This window comes from Channa argus, chromosome 23 (genome assembly GCF_033026475.1).
Source record: "Channa argus isolate prfri chromosome 23, Channa argus male v1.0, whole genome shotgun sequence".
NCBI classification, from domain to species: domain Eukaryota; kingdom Metazoa; phylum Chordata; class Actinopteri; order Anabantiformes; family Channidae; genus Channa; species Channa argus.
In genome coordinates, this window is record NC_090219.1 from 10,261,921 (window position 1) to 10,284,972 (window position 23,052).

The 23,052-nt window shown below is 39.1% G+C and overlaps 2 protein-coding genes across 12 annotated transcripts; both read left to right on the forward strand.

Moving 5' to 3' along the window:
- Positions 1-445: 445 nt before the first annotated feature.
- LOC137108436 (endonuclease domain-containing 1 protein-like) lies at positions 446-17,047 on the forward strand. 10 transcript variants are annotated; one of them, XM_067492986.1, is made up of 10 exons: positions 449-577; positions 2,039-2,287; positions 3,229-3,324; positions 3,458-3,539; positions 8,634-8,723; positions 14,403-14,511; positions 14,590-14,678; positions 15,276-15,387; positions 15,593-15,773; positions 16,084-16,676. In XM_067492986.1, exons 6-10 carry the CDS (start codon positions 14,434-14,436, stop codon positions 16,509-16,511), a joined length of 888 nt encoding a protein of 295 aa, XP_067349087.1. In that variant the 5' UTR covers positions 449-577; positions 2,039-2,287; positions 3,229-3,324; positions 3,458-3,539; positions 8,634-8,723; positions 14,403-14,433; the 3' UTR covers positions 16,512-16,676. The 10 variants fall into 10 exon arrangements, 8 of the variants coding, with proteins under 8 accessions (XP_067349089.1, XP_067349087.1, XP_067349088.1 ...); XM_067492987.1 differs by having other exon boundaries at positions 2,039-2,184; XM_067492988.1 differs by lacking the exon at positions 2,039-2,287 and having other exon boundaries at positions 446-577.
- A 2,582-nt stretch (positions 17,048-19,629) lies between these two features.
- On the forward strand, positions 19,630-22,604 carry LOC137108439 (endonuclease domain-containing 1 protein-like). Of its 2 annotated transcripts, none has more exons than XM_067492999.1 (6): positions 19,630-19,689; positions 20,019-20,127; positions 20,206-20,294; positions 20,892-21,003; positions 21,209-21,389; positions 21,700-22,604. In XM_067492999.1, exons 2-6 carry the CDS (start codon positions 20,050-20,052, stop codon positions 22,125-22,127), a joined length of 888 nt encoding a protein of 295 aa, XP_067349100.1. In that variant the 5' UTR covers positions 19,630-19,689; positions 20,019-20,049; the 3' UTR covers positions 22,128-22,604. The 2 variants fall into 2 exon arrangements, with proteins under 2 accessions (XP_067349100.1, XP_067349101.1); XM_067493000.1 differs by lacking the exon at positions 19,630-19,689 and adding an exon at positions 19,708-19,921.
- Positions 22,605-23,052: the final 448 nt, after the last annotated feature.

Genomic DNA, 23,052 nt, shown 5'->3' on the forward strand with positions numbered 1-23,052 from the left:
TCTTTTCCAAACCGAGCAACACTTCAGCTCCATGGGAGAGACATGACTTCAGCTGCTCCGGGCGTGGATTGACACTGGCATCACTAGCTAAGTTAGCCGCTAACAGCAGCCGGCTAGCTCACTGTGTGTGAGTCATGTCGGTGAGCTGGGGCAGGGTCCAACCGTCGGTTATTTCTGGCCTTATGGGGGAACTAAGTCCGTGACAAGCTAAGGTGAAGAGAACGAAGGACGGGGCTAACATGACGGCTACAGCGGTTAGTGCTGTCGGCTAATACGCAGAGCGTTATTAGCGAGCTAACCGCCGCTAACGTTAGTTAGCATAACTACCTGTCGGTTACAGCTAGTAATATGAGCACTGCAGTTCATTACACATACACAGAAACTACAGCCGCATCTTGTGTTTGCCAGCGGCTACACTTCATGGGCTAATGTCAGTGACTAACGCTGTAAATGCGATCATTTTCCCGAAGCTCCGATGACTTGATGGCTTCCTCCCAAACACCTCAGCCAGGATGCACCAACAGCAGCGTTGCGGTTAGAGCGTGGGGACGTTCTCACCCTGAACTCAGCCTTCCAGGTGGGTTAAACTCTCACGACAGTCTCCACTAATCAAACTTCTCAGATTATAAATTGTTAAATCTAGATATCGTTGCGCGCTAGTGTTTGTGGATGAGGGCTCAGAAAAAAAAACTGAATGTGTGGTCACCAGTAAAGGAAAACTACCTGGACGGATAAACTCGGCGACACAATTACCTACCGTGAAGTGTTGTTCGATTAACGCATTAGCGTCTCCCAGATGGGCGGATTGGTGACGTTCACAGTGAAGTCTGTGTCATTATGTAACGGTTGGTGCACAACAGCTAAACTAAGGCTTCTCAATATAACGTTGGATAGATTGATTGGTAGATACTAATGTTTTCATGTGCTGATTATAAAAATATTTACAATGCCTATTACTCTTAAAATACGCCTTTACTAATATTGAACTTGCTTCTTTTGGATCTAGTTTAGGTGGAACACGTGTGAATGCCATTAAATGTCCCTCTAAATTGCCATTATTAAAATATATATATATGCCTCCAGATGACATCAATTGGAGGAACATTCAGTTCAGATGTCATCTCATATGTCATCTCGTTGCTCATACTACAGAGGTTGTAATCAACCTGATTTTCTAGAGCTCCTCCAAATGACATTATCTGAACTAATGATGAAAACTTCCTCCAGATGATGTCATCTGAAAGACTTTATCAGCTAGAAGCTGAGAAATATTTTAATATAAGGGAAGTCACAGGGAAGTTTAAAAGCATTAATGGATATATAAAGTAAACTAAAGCCCCTAAAAGCAAGTTGAAAATTGGTGAAGTTGTCATTTAAAATCGCTATACTAATATAAACATAAGCCACCAGATTTCACCACTTGTTAATAAAAAAGAAAATCATCCCTAATAATACATGTTGCCATGTTTTTCTAATTGTCTCTAAACATACAGTACTTCTTTATCATAATGTAGAAAAAATTATATCATAAGTGAAAATCCTGTATTGGAAAATATATAAAACTACTCATTATGCAGAGTGGTCAGTGTCAGAAGGATGTAGACCTTTTACTATAATTATTGATGCTTTACTGTGTAAACATAACTACTGTTGCATGTGGAAAAGATCATTTTTAACGACGATTGTACTATGTACTGCCAGTTGAATAAAAGTAATAATATTAGTAATCCATAATAAGAAGACAAGAGGTATAATAATAATCACATGTGCATGTTAACACTTCATTAAGGACTAAATTAATTTGTACAGAAACAAATTCTAGCTCTGTTTGGATTTAATGACCATCAACTCCAGCTGTTATTACAGTTAATCATCCAAACATGTGCACCTTTACAGATGAAATATGTAATTACATCGCTGGCCTTTTTAAATAAAGCCAAAATAATCCTTTAAACCTAAGGTGTAAGTTTGACATTATGACAGCACCACTTTCATCAATGGACTCACCGCGTTGGTCCGTCTGTCTGTGTGTCAGCAGACTGACTGAAGAAGCTGCAGCTCTGTCTGGAGACAATTACTTCTGAGCTGATCTGGAGCCTGTGTTTTAATTGGGTGGCCGAGCCCCTCTCCAGGTATCCTGGTAACCCACAGACCTGCTGATGTCACTGCTCTCCATAATGAAGTGTGAGTGTATCCAGCCGCCTCTGTCAATAAGCAGGCAGGGACGTTCACAGGAGATAAGAGCCGCATCACAGTGAAGGCCACGTCTGCCACAATGTGATTTGAGGTGATGAGGAGACACTCATTTATCACATGTTATTACCTCCAGTTTCATCACTTAACCCTTTTTCTAATTGTCTTTACTTTAAGTCTAATTAATGATCTTTTTCCATAAGACCGCCATAAGACAGCAGCACTAAACAAAATGCTGTTGTCTTTCTGCAGGGTTTATAACCATTCAAATATGACCTAATTATTTATTTTTAATTATTTGTCATAATTCTAGTATTTTCACATTGTCATCCTTCCTATCAAGCAACCACAGGCTCACATTCTCTCGGACTGAATTCCGTCTACAATTCATTAAATCAATACATTGAGAATTATATATTATTGCATGAGATATTTTGAAGCATATGTACTTGCTACTTTAATGGATTTTAATTTTAAGGCTTGTTTGTTATGTTCTTCTGGGTTATTAAAGTTCAAAATAAACATTAAAATGCAAAATGCACGATAATTTGCACTAAAAAAGACAAATAATTCTGGTCCACATTCAGGAATTAATCGTACATTTGAAGTTAATTATTGGTATTAATAGATAAATTAACAATAAGTTTTAGCACTAAGGGCCTTATTAGCAGTTTAAAGTCTTTAAAAAAATACTCAATTGTTCATTTAAGGTCACAATTATGGAATGTCTGTCATTTATTTGGTAAATTTGGTGATATCTTTTCCCTAAGTATTACTTTAATGCACTAAAATCCCCTAAAGTGTTAAAGTCCAGTATTTATTTACAAAATAATTCCAAATGCACCTTGGGGGAAAATTATGATTATTTTATATCTTAAATTTTAAGAAGCAACTAAAGAAGTAAGTAAATAAATGTAATGCATTTTATTTTCATTTATATTGCCTCAAATCAAAACAGGCATCTCAAGGCACTTTACAATGTAAAGCCAAGACCTAATAGAGAAACTCAACAAATCCCTCTTTGTGCACCACTAGGTGACAGTGGGGAGGGAAGACCCCCTGTGTAATGGAAGAAACCTCCAACGGAACCAGGCTCAGTGAGGAAGCATCAACCTGCATCACCCACTTGGGGTCAGTAGAGAGTGGATTTGTACAGCTTAGAAGCCCAGTTATCCACACAGTAAACCCACTAGCAATCAAATAATTTGTAGTTAACCCCCATAACCATATACCATAAATTAATCAAACATTTTGCTTGTCCCAGGTGCAAAGGAGGAAGAAATGCTGTGATGATCCATCATGTACACCTGGAAGGGAGAGCAGCATTATTCTTGTCAAGATCCAAGGTCAGAGAAAGTGGAAAGATGGTCTTGTGTGTTGTAAAGTGTGGGTGTGGAGCTGCCTGGGTGAGTGGGACATTTGCATCTCAAACAGCCTCCTGCAGCTCCTCAGTTCATCAGTGCCTGATCTGTGGAACCTTCGCTGACCTGTCAGATGTAACAACAACTGTGTTGCCTACTGAGATACATACAAGTAGTGTATCTTGACAAAGATTCATTTGACGTCACTTCCGTAGTTTCGAAATGGCGGTCTGTTCAAACTGTGTACACGTTTTCACGCAGTTGCAAGAAACAATCGAACTTTTGGAAAACGAACTAAGAAAAAAAAAAAAGAACTTATCTTGGGGTTTTCCAATGTTGCCACCACACAAGCGAAGCACCTCGCAGTTCTTAATACCTCGAGCTACATGGAACAAACAGTTTCTATCCACCCAGCTGTTTGCTCAGTGACCCAGGACACCGATGACACGCTGCCGTGGTCTGGCCCTGTTGCTTCCGCTGGAAACGTGATGCCAACCCGCGGCCTTCTGGCCCTGTCGGACGACCAACGGCCTGTCCCGACACGGGCCTGCTCCTCGCCGCTGACACAGGAGGCCTGGATCCCGGCTAAAAGGAGACATCGGACTACACCTGCTGCAGCTAATCTTGTCAACCAGTCCATTGGACCACCTTCCCCGGTCCAGATGGAGAACCGTTTCACTGTTCTTGAAGAGCTGGAAAGTCCGACTTCCCCGGCGGCGGTTCCCTGTGACTCCCTGTCCCGTGAGATACCACACGGCTCCACCTCCCGCGGGCAGCGTGGTCGGGGCCTGCTGCCGGGGCCTCGCCAGACCAGACGTGCCACCGCCACCAACACCATGCCTCCAGAGAGGAATCCACATGCTCCTCCTCGGCGCACCTCTCCACCGCACCGTCCTCCCGGTCCGACCATGCTAATTATTGGCGACTCCATCGTTAGAGAAGTCCGCTTAAAATCAGCTAAAACGTTTTGCTTTCCTGGAGCCACAGTCACTGACATAGCGGAGAAAATTCCAAACCTGATTGAAAGACATCCTACAGCAACAAAAGTAGTGATACACGTTGGCACAAATGACACCAAACGCCAACAGTCTGAGTTGCTGAAACGTGACTTCGTGTCATTTTTCAACTCACTGGAGAGTTTCCACGACAGACGGTTCTTCATTTCCGGCCCAATTCCCACGCTGGGTCGCGGTGTTGGCTGGTTCTCCAGACTCCTCAGCCTGCACACATGGCTTCAACCACAAGTCTCCGCACACGGACTCTTCTACGTAGACAATTTCAATCTTTTCTGGGATAGTCCTCAGTACTTCAAGCAAGATGGACTGCACCCGGACTTTCTGGGATCACGGATGTTGACTGAGAACATTGTCCACAGCATCTCAGTCTCCGGAGACTGACTGACCATTGAAAACACCTGTGGCTCTGATGTGCTCACCTCTCCTGCATCCTCCGCTCCAACACCCGACAACATCCACAGGTATAAACAGTCCGAGATATTTATAGAATCTGACGTTACCAGCAGACAAAATGCAGCTGTTATGGATTCTAATTTTTCGCACAGGAAATATTATTATTTTGCTGAATGTTATGATCTTAACCACACTGCTATTTGCCCCATAGAGACTATGTCTGCTCCACGACCACCTAAACTTTTTAAACCAAAAATGAACACAAGGGGAGTTAATCATAAAAATCTAATACAAGTTAAGACTAATGCTCATACTGAACCAAAACCCAAAACTATTAAATGTGGATTATTAAATATTAGATCTCTCTCTTCTAAATCTCTGTTAGTAAATGACTTAATAAATGATCATCAAATTGATTTACTTTGTCTCACTGAAACCTGGTTGCAGCAGGAAGAATATGTCAGTTTAAATGAGTCAACCCCCCCAAGTCATATTAATTATCATGTTCCTAGAAGCACAGGCCGAGGTGGAGGAGTAGCAGCAATATTTCACTCTAGCTTATCAATAATTCCTAGACCTAAACATAGTTATAACTCATTTGAGAGCCTTACTCTTAGCCTTTCACACCCAAACTGGAAAACTCAAAAACCACTATTATTTGTTATCATGTACCGTCCTCCAGTCCCTTACTCAGAGTTTTTGATAGAATTTTCTGATTTTTCTATCTGATTTAGTGCTTAGTACAGATAAAGTCATTATAGTGGGTGACTTTAACATCCATGTAGATGCTGACAGTAACTGCCTGAGCATTGCGTTTAATTCATTACTAGATTCAATTGGTTTTTCCCAAAATGTAAATAAACCCACTCACTGTTTTAGTTTCACATTGGACCTTGTACTTACATATGGCATTGAAACTGATAATTTAATAGTATTTCCTCATAATTCTCTCTTGTCTGACCATTTTCTAATAACATTTGAATTTACAATAACGGACTATACAGCAGTTAGGAAAAAATTCCACTACAGCAGATGTTTATCTGAAAATGCTGTGAATACATTTAAAGAAATTATTTCTTCATCTTTTTCACCACCATGTGTCAATACTATGGTGAGTAGCCATCTTACTCCTGTACAAATTGATTACTTAGTTGACGATTCTGCAGCCTCACTGCGTATGATACTAGATACAGTTGCCCCTCTGAAAAAAAAGGCAGTGAATCAGAGGAGGCGACCTCCATGGTACAATTCACAAATGCACAGCTTAAAGCAGGCGTCACGAAAATTAGAGAGGAAGTGGCGTTCCACTAATTTAGAAGAATCCCGGTTAGCCTGGAAAAACAGTTTAAAATGTACAAAAAAGCTCTGTGATGCCAGAACAGCATATTATTCATCATTAATAGAAGAAAACAAGAACAACCCCCGGTTTCTGTTCAGCACTGTAGCCAGGCTGACTAAGAGCCATAGTTCTGTTGAGCCTAGTTTTCCCTTAACTCTGAGCAGCAATGACTTCATGACTTTCTTTACTGATAAAATTGCAGCCATTAGGGAAAAGATTCACCAGATCCTCCCTACAAATATTACAGATAGATCTTCATGTACAACAGCTCTAGAATCCTCAATAAGGCCCCAATCCATCTTAGACTGTTTTTCACCCATAGATCTCACTGAGCTAAGTTCAACTATCGCCTCCTCAAAACTAACAACATGTCTTTTAGACCCTGTTCCAACCAAATTGCTTAAAGATGTTCTACCTTTAATAGACACATTCATATTAGATTTGATTAACCTATCTTTAGAAACTGGCTATGTACCAAAGGCCTATAAAGTTGCTGTAATCAAACCATTACTTAAAAAACCCTGTCTTGATCCAGGTGATTTAGCCAACTATAGACCAATATCAAATCTCCCGTTTATTTCTAAAATCCTGGAAAAAGTAGTTGCAAAACAATTATGTGATCACCTTTACAGGAATAATTTGTATGAAGACTTTCAGTCAGCATTCAGAGCTCGTCACAGCACTGGTAAAAGTCTCCAATGATCTTCTCCTCGCTTCTGATAATGGACTTGTGAAACAAAAAACATGACAAAAAAAAACATGAGAAATATGCTGTCTAACAATATAGTTACTTTAGATGACATAACTTTGGCCTCCAGTACTGCGGTGAGGAACCTTGGAGTTTTTTTTGACCAGGATTTGGCATTTACGTCACATATAAGACAAATCTCTAGAACAGCCTTCTTCCACCTACGGAACATTGCTAAAATTAGAAGCATCCTGTCTCAAAGTGATGCCGAAAAACTGGTCCATGCATTTGTTACTTCTAGGTTGGACTACTGTAATTCCCTACTTCTGGGGTGTCCTAATAACTCCCTAAAAAGCCTTCAATTAATCCAAAATGCTGCAGCAAGAGTGCTGACTGGATTAGGAAAGAGAGATCATATTTCACCTTCACTAGCTTCTCTTCATTGGCTTCCCATAAAATCTAGAATAGAGTTCAAAACCCTCCTCCTTACATACAAAGCTCTTAATGGTCAAGCTCCATCATATTTAAAAGATCTCGTAGTTCTGTATCGCCCGATTAGACCACTTCGATCCCAAAATACAGGCCTACTTGTGGTTCCCAGAGTTTGCAAAAGTAGAATTAGAGGCAGAGCCTTTAGCTATCAAGCTCCTCTCCTGTGGAACCAGCTTCCAATCCAAATTCGGGGAGCAGACACCCTCTCTACTTTTAAGACTAGGCTTAAAACCTTCCTTTTTGATAAAGCTTATAGTTAAACTGCTCACTCAACCTGAACTAGCTTTTCTCTATACATTTACTTGTCACCACTGTATACCATTAATTCTATATCCTACAACCTGTACGATGCTTTGTTGTTGCTTTTTTGTTGTTTTGTTGTTGCTTTTTTGTTGTTTTGTTGTTGCTTTTCTTGTTGTTTTGTTGTTGCTTTTTGTTGTTGCTTTTCGTTGCTCTTTTCTTTTCTTTCTCCACTTTCCACTCACCCCAAGGTCAAGGCATATGGCCGCCCACCCTGAGCCTGGTTCTGCTGGAGGTTTCTCCCATTAAAGGGAGTTTTTCCTCTCCACTGTTGCCTAGGGCTTGCTCAAGCGGGATTTGTTGGGTTGCTTCTACATACTTGTGTAGTCTGGACTTTATTCTGTAAAGTGCCTTGAGATGACTTTGTTGTAAATTGGCGCTATATAAATAAAGTTGAATTGAATTGAATTGAAGTGCTGTAAAATAGAAGTCTGTTAGTTTACAGCAACACAACTCATCAGTATCAAAAATCAACAACTGTTTCAACAAAAACTTAATACTCTAACCTTCATGAAGTGAGAATCGTTTAGACTGACTCAGTTTTAGCTATTTGTTCCTAAGAAACTGCTAATTGTTTTTAGGGTCAAAGTATAGCCAAAACTCAAACACCTACACCCTTTAAAAATAATCTGCCATCCACAATAAAAGAGGAAGCTCCTGGGTGATGAGACTGAGTATAAATGTTAATTTCCTGACTGTGTACAGTCAGTGCGGTGCTTTTGCCTGTACATGTACGGATTACTTGTAAGTAAAACTTTCTTAAGAAGACTTCAGTGTCATTTTTGTTAAAGACATTCTCGTAACAATTTGGTCCTTCGAGCCAAATCCCAACATCTTTTTCCTCCTCTTAGGCTTTGAGCTGAATTGCTGTCCCTTGCTAAGGAGAGAAGAAGTGACGGGATCCTAGAGAGAGAAAACAGGAGCAGACTCTGAATTTTGGGGTAAGAACCACCTAAAATAGAATCGTGTGAGTGGATAGAGTGAATGTGCAGTGAGACTTTGTCCTGTGTTTATGGGACTAGATAGACTAGATAATAAATAGCCCCGTGCTAAAATAGGTGAGCTTTTGACAATAGCACATTAAAAGTAACAAGGGCTGACAACGTCTCAAGTGAATGAGTGAGTGAATGTGACATTTTAAAGGGTGGTAGATATTCAGCAGTGTCCTGGCAAGAAAACAGATAGTGGGAACCTAACGGTGTCAACCTACAGCATCCTGCCAGAAGGATCAGTTGCTCGGGTGAATTCCATACAAACTGACTGGCTGCTGAACGGGGAGGCAATTAAAAATGGATAATGTCTGTTGTAAGAAGGAAAGCGAAGAGTTAAGTGGAGATGGGAAATACATGTTGCAAAAAGGAGAAAGAAATGTAAAATACTTTTAAAAAAGTGGGACAACAAATATGGGTTTACTGGGAAATTAAGAGTGTCAGTAAACACTAAACACTAAATTAGTGCAAGAAATCGAGAAGCAATGCAGTAAAGATGAAAAGAAACGTAAGCAAAATGGAAACACTGTAGCAAGACTGTGCTTTACAGAAGCACACAAAAGAAAAAGAAGGAAGAAACAGACAATAAAAAATAAAAAAGAAATATATATATATATATATATATATATATACACACACACAAACACACACACACACACACACACACACACACACACACACACACACACAACTTGGTGAAGCAGAAACATACCCTATGATAGCCGTCCCCAATCCTAGAGAAGGAGAGGGACAGAATCCCGTTATGTATGAGTATTGCCCATGGACAAATGTTGATGTAAAAAAGGTCACTGAGAGCATAAAACATCCAAAGGTCAAAGTAAGACAGTGGGAAGAGGCAAAGTTATCGCTTAAATGGGGTTGAGCTGGGGAGAGCAACAAGACAAATAATGGGACCAGACTGGTGTGTTATTAGTGGGAACTGGATTCCACGAGATGGGGATGGCCAAGCACTATTGTACGACTCACCAGCCTTAAACCAAGCATTTGAAGGTTTAATAACTACGGCAAGGGGAAGATATCAGGCTGGGGCACAAATAAACCACTGTGTGCAAGAAGAAGAGGAGGTTATAGAGGAGGTCATAGGGGAGTCAAGGACAGAGAAGAGACGAAGGTTGCTAGGTATGTGGAAAGAAAGGACATTGGGGACAGAACTGCAGGGACAGGAAGAACTTCATTGACACTGAATATGCACGACTAGACCAGGCTCGAAGACCCACACAAATACGAAAACAAGAACTAACACCTCCGACCACAGACAAGACTGAGACAAATGAGGACAATGAAACAGAGGAGGTAATGTCTTTTGACTATATTAAATTAATGCTGCAGCAAGAAAGAAAACCAGAAATAACCATGTCAGGTAGAAGAGTTCCATTCTTATGTGACACTGGAGGATCTAGAACAGTGATACATCCAGATGAGGCCCCTCAACTACCCACATCAGAGCAGAACATTTATGTTAAAACAGCAAATGGAAAAATGGATTGCAAAAAACTATCCATACCAGAAACGGTGACAGATGAGGAAACAACAAAACAACACAAATGCCAAATAGTGTTATCAAGTGTGTGTCCTTGAAAACCTGTTAGGGAGAGATCTCTTACATGCCTTAAACATAGCCGTTGCATCACATGGAGCTGTAGCAAGAGCATTACCTCCCTATGTTCAAGCTGCCGTAGCTGCATCTATGGTGGTACAAACCTTTGCCTCAATTGTATTGTTCCATCCCCTAATCTCGAAAGTCACTCATGCAGTTGCAGTCATCATATTGCAAAATAAGATCTGATATCTTTAGCCATCCAGACATCTCTACTGCGTGACCATGCTGTTATCACAACCACACATCAAGAGAGATGCACTACCTTAAATCCCTCGACACCGCTACCACTGGAAACTGATGGTAACACCACATGACTGTCTCACAGACATAACTGAAAATGTTTTACCACGACCTAATTTGACTGACACTCCCTACGAGAGACGGCTCAAGTTGAAAAAACCCGGAGGGTACAAATGCTACAGGCTATGCGGTAGTAACACTAGACGCATTCCTGATTGCCAAACCATTACCAAAACATTACTCTGCACAAACAGCTGAGTTGGTTGCGTTGACTGAGGCGTGCAAATTGGCTAAAGGACAACCAGTCAACATATATACTGATAGCCAGTATGCATTGTCCACCGTTCATGTTTTTGGACACCAATGGAAAAATAGGGGAATGGTAACTTCAACAGGTGAACCCAAAAATCATAAAAACCTTATTTTAGACCTGTTAGATGCCATTCAATTTCCAAACAGGTGGCAATCTGCAAATGTGCAGCACACACGCGAGGCACAGACCCTGTCTCCATTGGAAATCACAAAGCTGACATTTAAGCTAAAAAGGCCACTAAATCCACAATTGACATGTTAATCGCTGACTCTCAAGATACATTTATTGACCAACAAGTTCTAAAAGACATGCAAGCAACGGCATCTGCAACAGAAAAAAGAAAATGGGAAAACAAAGGGGCTAAACAAAACACACAAACAGGTCTATAAACATGACCAGAGGGAAAACCAATTTTACCAAACAGTTTATTTACAGGAGGGATGGTAGCAATAATAAATAAAATATTCACAGCGTATGGCTTCTCAAACTATTCTAAAAATGTTTGTTTAACATGTCTTATATGTGCAAAACATAACCCCCAAGGTAATATCAGACCCAAAGGAGGCCAAGAAATATGGTTATGGCCTGGTTATAATAGATATGTTTACCAAATGGGTAGAAGTCTTCCCATGCTCACACCCTGATGCTATAACTGTTGCCAAAGCAATAGTAGGGGACACAATTCCAGGACACGGCATACAAGAGAAAATATATAGTGATAATGGGACACGTCATAACACTCATGGCACGAACACTTAAGATTAACCTAAAAAATCATTGTGCATATTATCTGCAGTCAGCTGGGTTGGTAGAAAGACATAACGATATTATAAAATTCAAATTGAAGAAAACCATGAAATTGGGTATAATTGGGTATATTGTCTTGAACTTGTAGTGTTAAATATGCATGAAACACCAAACTCAGCAGCACTGACTCCCTTTGAAATGATGTATGGTAGATCTTACCAAATACCGCAGTTGCAAATACAGACCCAAGCGATTAGGGCAACAACTCTGCACCTGTTAGTTCACCTAATTTAAAAAGCAGATTAACCATAATCAAGACCTCAACACAAAGTCAGTGTGAAAAAAAAACAGTGCAACCCTATTGTTATAACTGTACAGGACCCATAAGAAGGGGAATTCTGGAAGTTACACTCTAGGGGTATATGCCACTGGATCAGATCCCCTTGGTAACCAGATTAATGTGACTAAACCAGCACCAGCACAAGTTACTTCCAATGCAAACATCATCAAATCACACCATGAAAGATTCTCGAGTAAAATATCTCACAAATCTAACTATGGATGAGAACTTGCAGAACTTAGAAACAGGATATGCAGATAAAAACTATTGGCTGGACTGACTGATGTTCACTGCACAACAAACAGGTAAAAGTAATTGTATATTTTGTTCAACTGCAAGACCCCAATTAGACACTGCCCCCCTCAGAATAAATTGCACCTCTGGCCTCCAATGTGTTCTCAGGCCATTCAACAAAACCACGCAACCTAAAACAGGACTATGTAGATCCTTGTTTCTACCAGTAAAGGATGCCCTCCCCCCCAAAAAATAGCCTTAGCTGCAAACTACACCTGTTTCTCACGCTCTGGGTGGGGGAAAAAATGTCGCAATGTTGAATTGGTGTGCTGACACTATCGACATTATCAAAGATGACGAGAACTACTCAGCTGCGTGGTTTTTAAAATAAACCTCTAGTCATGCTGATGTGTGGTGGCTTTGTGGTGACCTAAAGCTGAGATCTAAGTTACCTCCAGCCTGGCAGGGGAGCTGTGCTATGGTACAGCTACTCATGCTGTTCCAACTGTTTTTAGTGGGTGATTTTAAGGATCTTTCAGCTAAACTTAATGGTCAACAGTCACGGGAGAGTCGTTGCTGCCGAGCCCCATCCGGTGGCATCCCTTGAGGGGTACCTGATGAGTTCAAAGCCAGAAACCAGATTGGTGCAGGCTTCGAGTCATTCCTGTTCTGGTGGGCAACAATAAATAAAAACGTAGATTGGATAAATTACCTGTACCAGTAGATACAAACCAGTAGATACAAACTGATGATTATGATGAGGCAGAAAGTCCCATGTGAAACAAAGGCACCTTCTGACAATCTCTGAAGTGTAACTAACTAATGAAATGTAGAAGAACACAGTGACAGTGAAAATGTTTATTATTCTCATTACCTCTATTATTCTTATTTTACATTTGCTGTATGATGGATAAAAAGTGACATTGTTGCTTAACAATAAGTATTTCATCTTCTAGACGTGATGTGTGATGATTGTGTGTTCAATGGTTCTGAAAAGTTTAAACAGGAGGGAAATGATAGAAGAATGTTGTTGTTAAACTGGTCATTAGGTTGTTTCCGTTCTTAAACTGTTGTAAGTTAAGTTCATTACTGCACCAGCCAAAACTCCACCACCTACGCCCTTTAAATATAATCTCCAAACCACAATAAAAGAGGAAGCGGCTGGGTGAGGATACTGGGCGAAGTTTCTGACGGTGTCCAGTCAGTGCTGTGCTTTTGCTTCTACATGTACAGGCAAAAGGTAGATGTGGTACATGTGCCTGATTAGTTGCATGTAAAACTTTCTTAAGAAGACTTCAGTGACTCTGCCATTTTTGTTAAAGAAATTCTTGTAACAGCGTCTAGTAAAGGACTAAATGTACATGGAGACATGTACACAAAATTTAGCAGTGTCACGTGAAGGTGTAAACTGACATATGTGATGGACTAGATGACTTGTACAGCATCAAAAGACTATGTATCTTGCCTGGATATGAAATTATTTGTATAATCACCAATTCCATTTCTTCATGCCAGTTAATTCTATAATCAAATGAATATGTTATTTATGTTTCCAGTATGTTAGGTTCGCTCAAAGTCTGTCGTTTGTTTACTGCAAAGGGTCACATTTAAATTCTTATCAGCTTGTACCTAATTAACCTGTGTCCAACATTAACTGCCACACTGATAGTGTACTAAAATTCAAATGTTCAAACTGCCACATTATCCAGAGTGCAGGTGAATGACAGGATGATCAACAAAGAGATGTTTAGCATAAAAGCAGCAGAGGCTGTTCAGAACATTGTGGAGCACAGGATTATAACTGTAGGTGAGTCGAAACTTTCAAGCAGGTCTGTGAAGGTTCTCAGTGATCCAGGTTTGGTTATGTGGAGGTTGATTTACACACCATCTCGCGAGGGTCTCATTCAGAACTTTGCAGTCTCACATATACCCCTCCAGACAAAGTCAGGAGACTTTCAGGATTCCAGTGCATATGGGAAAGAGTCACCTTCCAGATAAGAACAAGTGGATGACTGAGAACCTTCACCTACATGTCTAGGGTCAGTTGAGTTGAAGCAGACAAAGCTCATCTTTATTTTCAGCTGAAGAATTACAACAAACCTTTGTGTATTTTGACCAAAATCTTTTTCTTTTCAGACAATATTTGACACCAGAGGTTTTGTCCAGGATGCAGAGCTTGGTCACCATTTGTGGTCTTCTTTTCGTCATCATTCCTGCCCATGCACACGTTTCAGAAGACTTTAAGGTTTGTGTTAAGCTTCATGCATCCAGAAAAATCTGTGAATGGTAACTATATCTGTGTTTGTGTTTCTTTGTTATGCAGGAATGCAGACAATTCTTTTTCGGAAATATGTGGCCAGAGTGGCCACCTTCTAGATATCATCAAGAAATCTGCCAGACCTATGAAAACAAGTAATGTACAATCCTTCTTAAAGGACGACTTCACTGATTTGGAAATTGCTTTTTTTGCTTCTAGTTTGGGTAGTAGATGAACATAAGTGCCACTAAACTTCCCTTTGACTTCACTATATTAAAATATTTTTCTACTTCTAGCTGAAAAATGCCTCCAGATGACATCACTTGGAGGAACCTTCAGTTCAGATTATGTCATCTTTTGCTCATACTATGAAGTTTGTAATCATGGTTGACCTACTTTTCCAGAGCTCCTCCAGATGACATCATCTAAACTAATGATGAAAAACTCTTCCAGGCGATGTCTTCTGGAGGGATTTTTTTTAGCTGGAAGCAGAGGAATATTTTAATATGGGGAAGTTTAAAAGCATCAATGTACATTTACATCCTAAACGAAAGTCATTGAAAGCATGTTGAAAATTGGTGAAGTTGTTTTTTTCAAACCAACTAAAGTAGTAGTGTCCTTCACTGGACATTACTTTTACACTGACAAAACTACTGACTGATGAATGATAATTGATTTATTACAATAATTGCCTGATAACTTTAATTACATTTTCTAAATGAACGAATAACTGTTACTTTTTGCACCACCAGTTACTACTTCGCCACCCTTTATGACATCAAACGTCGTATTCCTGTCTACTCTGCCTATATATTCGAGCAGGGTAATGATCACCCAACAATTCCCTGGTGTATAGAGCCTCAGGTATATTACAGACTTTTATATGTGCATGTGCAAACACAAATACCTTTTTTTTTTATCATTATATATACAGAGAGCACTTTCATCGTGCTAAATTAACCAATCTTTCATTTTATTTAAAAAAAAAAGAAAATCAGAAAAACACTTATTGCATTTGGCTCAGTGTCAACAAGTGACATTCTCCTGATGTGATTCTTCTGTGATACAGCTGGTAAACTTGAACTTGAATAAGAACATGATGCGTTCAGATGACCTGGTGAAGAAATCTCAGAATCCTAAAGTCAAGTTATCCGACATAGAGGAAGTCCAGGCAGTATATGACGACTACCAGGTCCCTCAGTATGATGATTACAACCGTGGCCACCTTAACCCGAAAGGACACCATAAAGGTAACGAGGTTTTATGATAAGGCTTTTAGAATACACACCTTTAATGTTGTCTCTTTGTCATGTACATTATTCTGTAACTTACTGTGGATAATTCATCTTGTTATAAAAAAAATTCAGTTATATAAATTAAAATTTATTTGATCTTTTAAAAAAAACTACATTTTACATTTCAAATCAGTCAAGACAAAAAATCCACAAAATCAAATAACTATTGCCTTTAGCATTTGGAAGCTTCCTTCTTGAATTGTGGATTCATAGAATATTTGCCACAAACTGTAAACTGAATTAGCTCTTCATCACTCTTTTACAGGCTCGAGCAGCGAAGCCACTTATACCCTGACCAATGTGGTACCTCAGAACAAAATGCTGAATGCCGGTGCCTGGGGAGGCTATGAGGAAAGTCTCAAAAAGATTTTGAAAAATTGCCATAAAGCTTATGTTGTGGTTGGTGCAATTGCCTCTACAAATCCTGAAATTTGGATCAAGAGAAATAATAAAAGGCGTGTCAACATCCCTGATTACCTGTGGCAGGCTTACTGCTGCACAGACAAACAAGGTTCACCCACTGAGAGTGGAGCTGCTACTGCCAAGAACACAGAGAACAGGGTGGAGCTGTGTTCCTTGGAAAGCCTGAAAGAGTTCTTTGTAAAGCTCAATAAAAAAGTTGAGCTGTTCAAGAACTGTAATGCACCAGCCAGGAAAGAATTTACAGGAGATTGTTCAAGTGTTATTGAGTAGTTATACTGTAGTCTATCGGTAACCTCCATGTATGGATTATCTTTATAGTTAAAGTAGCATGAAGTACATTTTTCAACGTTGTTGCGTGTTATACCTATTCTGAACAAGCAAAAAAAAAAAAAAAAAAAGAAATAAAGAAGAAGCAAACTTGTGAATTGGTGTCTTTTTACTCGTGTCCGGTGGTCGTTCTATGATAAAACACTGAACATTTGTTGAATTCCACGTTCCACAATTGAGCTGATAATCTAATTACCACAGAACATGCACCTCATGTTTTTAATTGCTTTGTGTTTATCATCATGGAGCCTTAGAGCAAACAGATCCTCCCAGGAAATATTAGTGTGTCTGCATTAGAGCCACTATGGTAAATTGAGTTGTTAATACACACACATACTTGTACCTTTGTCAAAACCCGTATTGAAATAATGGTAATAAGGATGAGAGAGGTGTGATACAGGGAAGGATTGTCATCACCTGTGAATAATATAAATGCTTTATTATACATTGTACAAATATTATCTAACGTGAGAGTCGAGCAAATTATCTTAATGTCATTCAGCTTTAAACAACTAAACTGCTAATTGTGATGCAGCTTTAAACAACTGTACTGGTCTGAATGTTGAAGGAAACTGGACTAAAATCTACTTGGGGTCATAAATTAATACAATAATACAAATAATAATAATACAATAACAATAAACATTTATTTCAAACCGTCTCTTGCTGAGACATCTGCTGCTTATAACAGAAATGAATGTTTAACACAGAGTCAAAGTCTCCTGTGTCAATTATCAGATAATGTTAGAGTAATACAGATATGTGAAAAATAAGATGTTCACATCTTTAGTGTTGGTGAAAACAGCACAAGACTTAACAAGGACTAATGTTCATGTAAGAACATTAACACTGAGACAGATGATGGGAATGAAGCCGTATAAGAGGTTAAAATATTGCAGAATGACACAGTTATGATAAAGCAACTATTCTAAAAGATTAGTTGCATGAAAGGCATCAGTAGTTTTTTTTCACCTAACACATCAATATGTCCATCTGCTTCATTCCCTGGTATATTTTAAGGACAAATCAAGCTATTCACACACATAAATTCACCTGTGCAACTATATCAGCAGAACATTAACAGCAAGATGCCATTTTAGTCATTTGGTGGAGGCTTTTATTCAAAGCAACTTACAGGAGGACACACAGGAGGCTCCTGTGCTGCTCAGCTCACGTCTTTGGCCACACATTGATCCTTTCTTTGTACCCGTAGAGCCAACTTCCTGTATGGCCCCTTTCAGTATTCTTACTGCCAGCTGATGTTCCACACAAGAATATACAGGAGAAATGTTTCTTCACCTCTAAAGACTTGTTCTGCTTTATTTCTAAACTGTGGAAATAAACTTTATCTCCATGCTCACAGGTGCTTATGTGCTGAAAAGGGAAAAGGTTTCCATAAAAGGAGAAAAGGGCTGAGGACAGTGTCCTGAGGGTGGAGAATGTTCTGCCCAGCAACAGAAAGTTATAAAACTAATGTGTGAATGTATGAAGTTTAGAACTGCATAGGATGGAGGCTTGACACTCTGTCGATGTTCTGCAAGATAATAAAACCCCCAAAGACGTCCTGGGTGTTAAAGCTTCTGTACTAATTACACTTGAGGTGTCTAAGACCAGATATGGTCATTTTTGCCATGACAATGTTCTACAGTGACACGTCAACTTGATTTCCACACAACGCTGCACGGATGTCCTTGATTTGTAAACAGGAAACTCATGTATTATTTAAAAGCTGTGAGAAGTCAGGGGGTCCCTGAGCCAGAGCGTCTGTGTGAAGTGATTAATACCTTGTTTGAATGTCACAGAGCTCAGCTAAAAGACACACTGATATAAACTACACCCAGTGAGACAAGAGACATGTGAGGTGCACAAAGTTAGGAAAATGCTTAAAATGAACAAAAAGAGAGACTATAACGGCAAACGATGTGACTGTTTAATCCATTGTGTCTCTTCCAGTAATGAGCTTTTTGTCTGTCCCACATATTAACAATAAAGGAGACAGAACACATGGCACTTGGTGGGTAAGGACAATCCCAAAAAATTATCAAACATTCTGCTTGTCCCAGGTGCAAAGGAGGAAGAAATGCTGTGATGATCCATCATGTACACCTGGCAGGGAGAGCAGCATTATTCTGGTCAAGATCCAAGGTCAGAGAAAGTGCAAAGATGGTCTTGTGTGTTGTAAAGTGTGGGTGTGGAGCTGCCTGGGTGAGTCGGACATTTGCATCTCAAACAGCCTCCTGCAGCTCCTCAGTTCATCACTGCCTGATCTGTGGAACCTTCACTGACCTGTCAGTGAGCTGCTGTGTTGAATTGTACTAAATTCCACAGGTGTACCTAATAAAGTGACCATAGTGTGTATTTTTCCTGTCTTGTACCTCAATTGAAAGTCACCTTGGATAACAGCGTCTAATAAAAGGACTTAAAGTACACAGGCTAATGTACACAGAGTTCAGCAGTGTCACATGAAAGTGTAAACTTACATATGTGATGTGACATTTACTAAGTGACTTGTACAGCATGAATAGACTCTATGTATCTTGCTTGGTTATTTTGTCATTTGTATAATCACCAATTCCATTTCTCCATGACAGTTAATTCTATAATCAAATGAATATGTTGTTTATGTTGTGTCGGCAAATTGTACAGTTTGTGAATCATGAGGAAAATGAGGCTATGAAAAAGCTTTTTAAGTAGGAACAAGTACAACTGTTTATAATCCGAGCTGCAAAATAAGTACAACTTGCACTAAGCACACAAGTTACATATCTGTCAGTATTTAGTCTCTAAAGTATGAATTAAAGGTGAGTAACTCATACATCCAGACTGAGACAACTGCTCAACTGTAGCTTTCCAGTATGTGCGGTTCGCTCAAAGTCTGTCGTTTCTGCTCTGTATGCTCAATTTACTGCGAAGGGTCACATTTAAATTCTTATCAGCTTGTACCTAATTAACCTGTGTCCAACATTAACTGCCACACTGATAGTGTACTAAAATTCAAATGTTCAAACTGCCACATTATCCAGAGTGCAGGTGAATGATAGGATGATCAACAAAGAGATGTTTAGCATAAAAGCAGCAGAGGCTGTTCAGAACATTGTGGAGCACAGGAGTATAACTGTAGGTGAGTCGAAACTTTCAAGCAGGTCTGTGAAGGTTCTCAGTGATCCAGGTTTGGTTATGTGGAGGTTGATTTACACACCATCTCGCGAGGGTCTCATTCAGAACTTTGCAGTCTCACATATACCCCTCCAGACAAAGTCAGGAGACTTTCAGGATTCCAGTGCATATGGGAAAGAGTCACCTTCCAGATAAGAACAAGTGGATGACTGAGAACCTTCACCTACATGTCTAGGGTCAGTTGAGTTGAAGCAGACAAAGCTCATCTTTATTTTCAGCTGAAGAATTACAACAAACCTTTGTGTATTTTGACCAAAATCTTTTTCTTTTCAGACAATATTTGACACCAGAGGTTTTGTCCAGGATGCAGAGCTTGGTCACCATTTGTGGTCTTCTTTTCGTCATCATTCCTGCCCATGCACACGTTTCAGAAGACTTTAAGGTTTGTGTTAAGCTTCATGCATCCAGAAAAATCTGTGAATGGTAACTATATCTGTGTTTGTGTTTCTTTGTTATGCAGGAATGCAGACAATTCTTTTTCGGAAATATGTGGCCAGAGTGGCCACCTTCTAGATATCATCAAGAAATCTGCCAGACCTATGAAAACAAGTAATGTACAATCCTTCTTAAAGGACGACTTCACTGATTTGGAAATTGCTTTTTTTGCTTCTAGTTTGGGTAGTAGATGAACATAAGTGCCACTAAACTTCCCTTTGACTTCACTATATTAAAATATTTTTCTACTTCTAGCTGAAAAATGCCTCCAGATGACATCACTTGGAGGAACCTTCAGTTCAGATTATGTCATCTTTTGCTCATACTATGAAGTTTGTAATCATGGTTGACCTACTTTTCCAGAGCTCCTCCAGATGACATCATCTAAACTAATGATGAAAAACTCTTCCAGGCGATGTCTTCTGGAGGGATTTTTTTTAGCTGGAAGCAGAGGAATATTTTAATATGGGGAAGTTTAAAAGCATCAATGTACATTTACATCCTAAACGAAAGTCATTGAAAGCATGTTGAAAATTGGTGAAGTTGTTTTTTTCAAACCAACTAAAGTAGTAGTGTCCTTCACTGGACATTACTTTTACACTGACAAAACTACTGACTGATGAATGATAATTGATTTATTACAATAATTGCCTGATAACTTTAATTACATTTTCTAAATGAACGAATAACTGTTACTTTTTGCACCACCAGTTACTACTTCGCCACCCTTTATGACATCAAACGTCGTATTCCTGTCTACTCTGCCTATATATTCGAGCAGGGTAATGATCACCCAACAATTCCCTGGTGTATAGAGCCTCAGGTATATTACAGACTTTTATATGTGCATGTGCAAACACAAATACCTTTTTTTTTTATCATTATATATACAGAGAGCACTTTCATCGTGCTAAATTAACCAATCTTTCATTTTATTTAAAAAAAAAAGAAAATCAGAAAAACACTTATTGCATTTGGCTCAGTGTCAACAAGTGACATTCTCCTGATGTGATTCTTCTGTGATACAGCTGGTAAACTTGAACTTGAATAAGAACATGATGCGTTCAGATGACCTGGTGAAGAAATCTCAGAATCCTAAAGTCAAGTTATCCGACATAGAGGAAGTCCAGGCAGTATATGACGACTACCAGGTCCCTCAGTATGATGATTACAACCGTGGCCACCTTAACCCGAAAGGACACCATAAAGGTAACGAGGTTTTATGATAAGGCTTTTAGAATACACACCTTTAATGTTGTCTCTTTGTCATGTACATTATTCTGTAACTTACTGTGGATAATTCATCTTGTTATAAAAAAAATTCAGTTATATAAATTAAAATTTATTTGATCTTTTAAAAAAAACTACATTTTACATTTCAAATCAGTCAAGACAAAAAATCCACAAAATCAAATAACTATTGCCTTTAGCATTTGGAAGCTTCCTTCTTGAATTGTGGATTCATAGAATATTTGCCACAAACTGTAAACTGAATTAGCTCTTCATCACTCTTTTACAGGCTCGAGCAGCAAAGCCACTTATACCCTGACCAATGTGGTACCTCAAAACCGAGATCTGAATAACGGTGCCTGGGCAGGCTATGAGCAAAAACTCATAAGTATTTTCACAAATTGCCATAAAGCTTATGTTGTGGTTGGTGCAATTGCCTCTACAAATCCTGAAAGTTGGATCAAGAGAAATAATAAAAAGCGTGTCAACATCCCTGATTACCTGTGGCAGGCTTACTGCTGCACAGACAAACAAGGTTCACCCACTGAGAGTGGAGCTGCTACTGCCAAGAACACAGAGAACAGGGTGGAGCTGTGTTCCTTGAAAAGCCTGAAAGAGTTTTTTGGAAAGCTCGGTAAAACAGCTGAGCCGTTTCAGAACTGCAATGCACCAGCCAGGAAAGACTTTGCAGGAGATTGTTCAAGTGTTATTGAGTAGTTATACTGTAGTCTATCGGTAACCTACATGTATGGATTATCTTTATAGTTAAAGTAGCATGAAGTACATTTTTCAACGTTGTTCCGTGTTATACCTATTCTGAACAAGCAAAAAAAAAAAAAAAAAAAGAAATAAAGAAGAAGCAAACTTGTGAATTGGTGTCTTTTTACTCGTGTCCGGTGGTCGTTCTATGATAAAACACTGAACATTTGTTGAATTCCACGTTCCACAATTGAGCTGATAATCTAATTACCACAGAACATGCACCTCATGTTTTTAATTGCTTTGTGTTTATCATCATGGAGCCTTAGAGCAAACAGATCCTCCCAGGAAATATTAGTGTGTCTGCATTAGAGCCACTATGGTAAATTGAGTTGTTAATACACACACATACTTGTACCTTTGTCAAAACCCGTATTGAAATAATGGTAATAAGGATGAGAGAGGTGTGATACAGGGAAGGATTGTCATCACCTGTGAATAATATAAATGCTTTATTATACATTGTACAAATATTATCTAACGTGAGAGTCGAGCAAATTATCTTAATGTCATTCAGCTTTAAACAACTAAACTGCTAATTGTGATGCAGCTTTAAACAACTGTACTGGTCTGAAGGTTGAAGGAAACTGGACTAAAATCTTAAAATAATCAAAACATTTATTTTAAACCGTCTCGTGCCAAAATGACTGTTTAACACAGAGTCAAAGTCTCCTGTGCCGATTATCAGATAATGTCAGAGTAATACAGATATGTGAAAAATATGATGTTCACATCTTTAGTGTTGGTGAAAACTAAGACTTAACAAAGACTAATGTTGGAATAAATGAATATAAAGTTATCTCATTTTCTGTATTCTCTTTAGTAGTCGACTTAAGTTTTATATATTCTTTGTTTAAGAAATAGTATGTGTGTGGCTAACACA

What these genes read in the sequence shown, in the direction of transcription:
- LOC137108436 (XM_067492988.1), top strand. Translation starts at nt 14,434, where the DNA reads ATGCAGAGCTTGGTCACCATTTGTGGTCTTCTTTTCGTCATCATTCCT. An exon ending in ACGTTTCAGAAGACTTTAAG is followed by an intron (nt 14,512 to 14,589) that starts GTTTGTGTTAAG and finishes TTTGTTATGCAG; the next exon opens with GAATGCAGACAATTCTTTTT. An exon ending in TGCCAGACCTATGAAAACAA is followed by an intron (nt 14,679 to 15,275) that starts GTAATGTACAAT and finishes TTGCACCACCAG; the next exon opens with TTACTACTTCGCCACCCTTT.
- LOC137108439 (XM_067492999.1), top strand. Translation starts at nt 20,050, where the DNA reads ATGCAGAGCTTGGTCACCATTTGTGGTCTTCTTTTCGTCATCATTCCT. An exon ending in ACGTTTCAGAAGACTTTAAG is followed by an intron (nt 20,128 to 20,205) that starts GTTTGTGTTAAG and finishes TTTGTTATGCAG; the next exon opens with GAATGCAGACAATTCTTTTT. An exon ending in CCTGGTGTATAGAGCCTCAG is followed by an intron (nt 21,004 to 21,208) that starts GTATATTACAGA and finishes TCTGTGATACAG; the next exon opens with CTGGTAAACTTGAACTTGAA.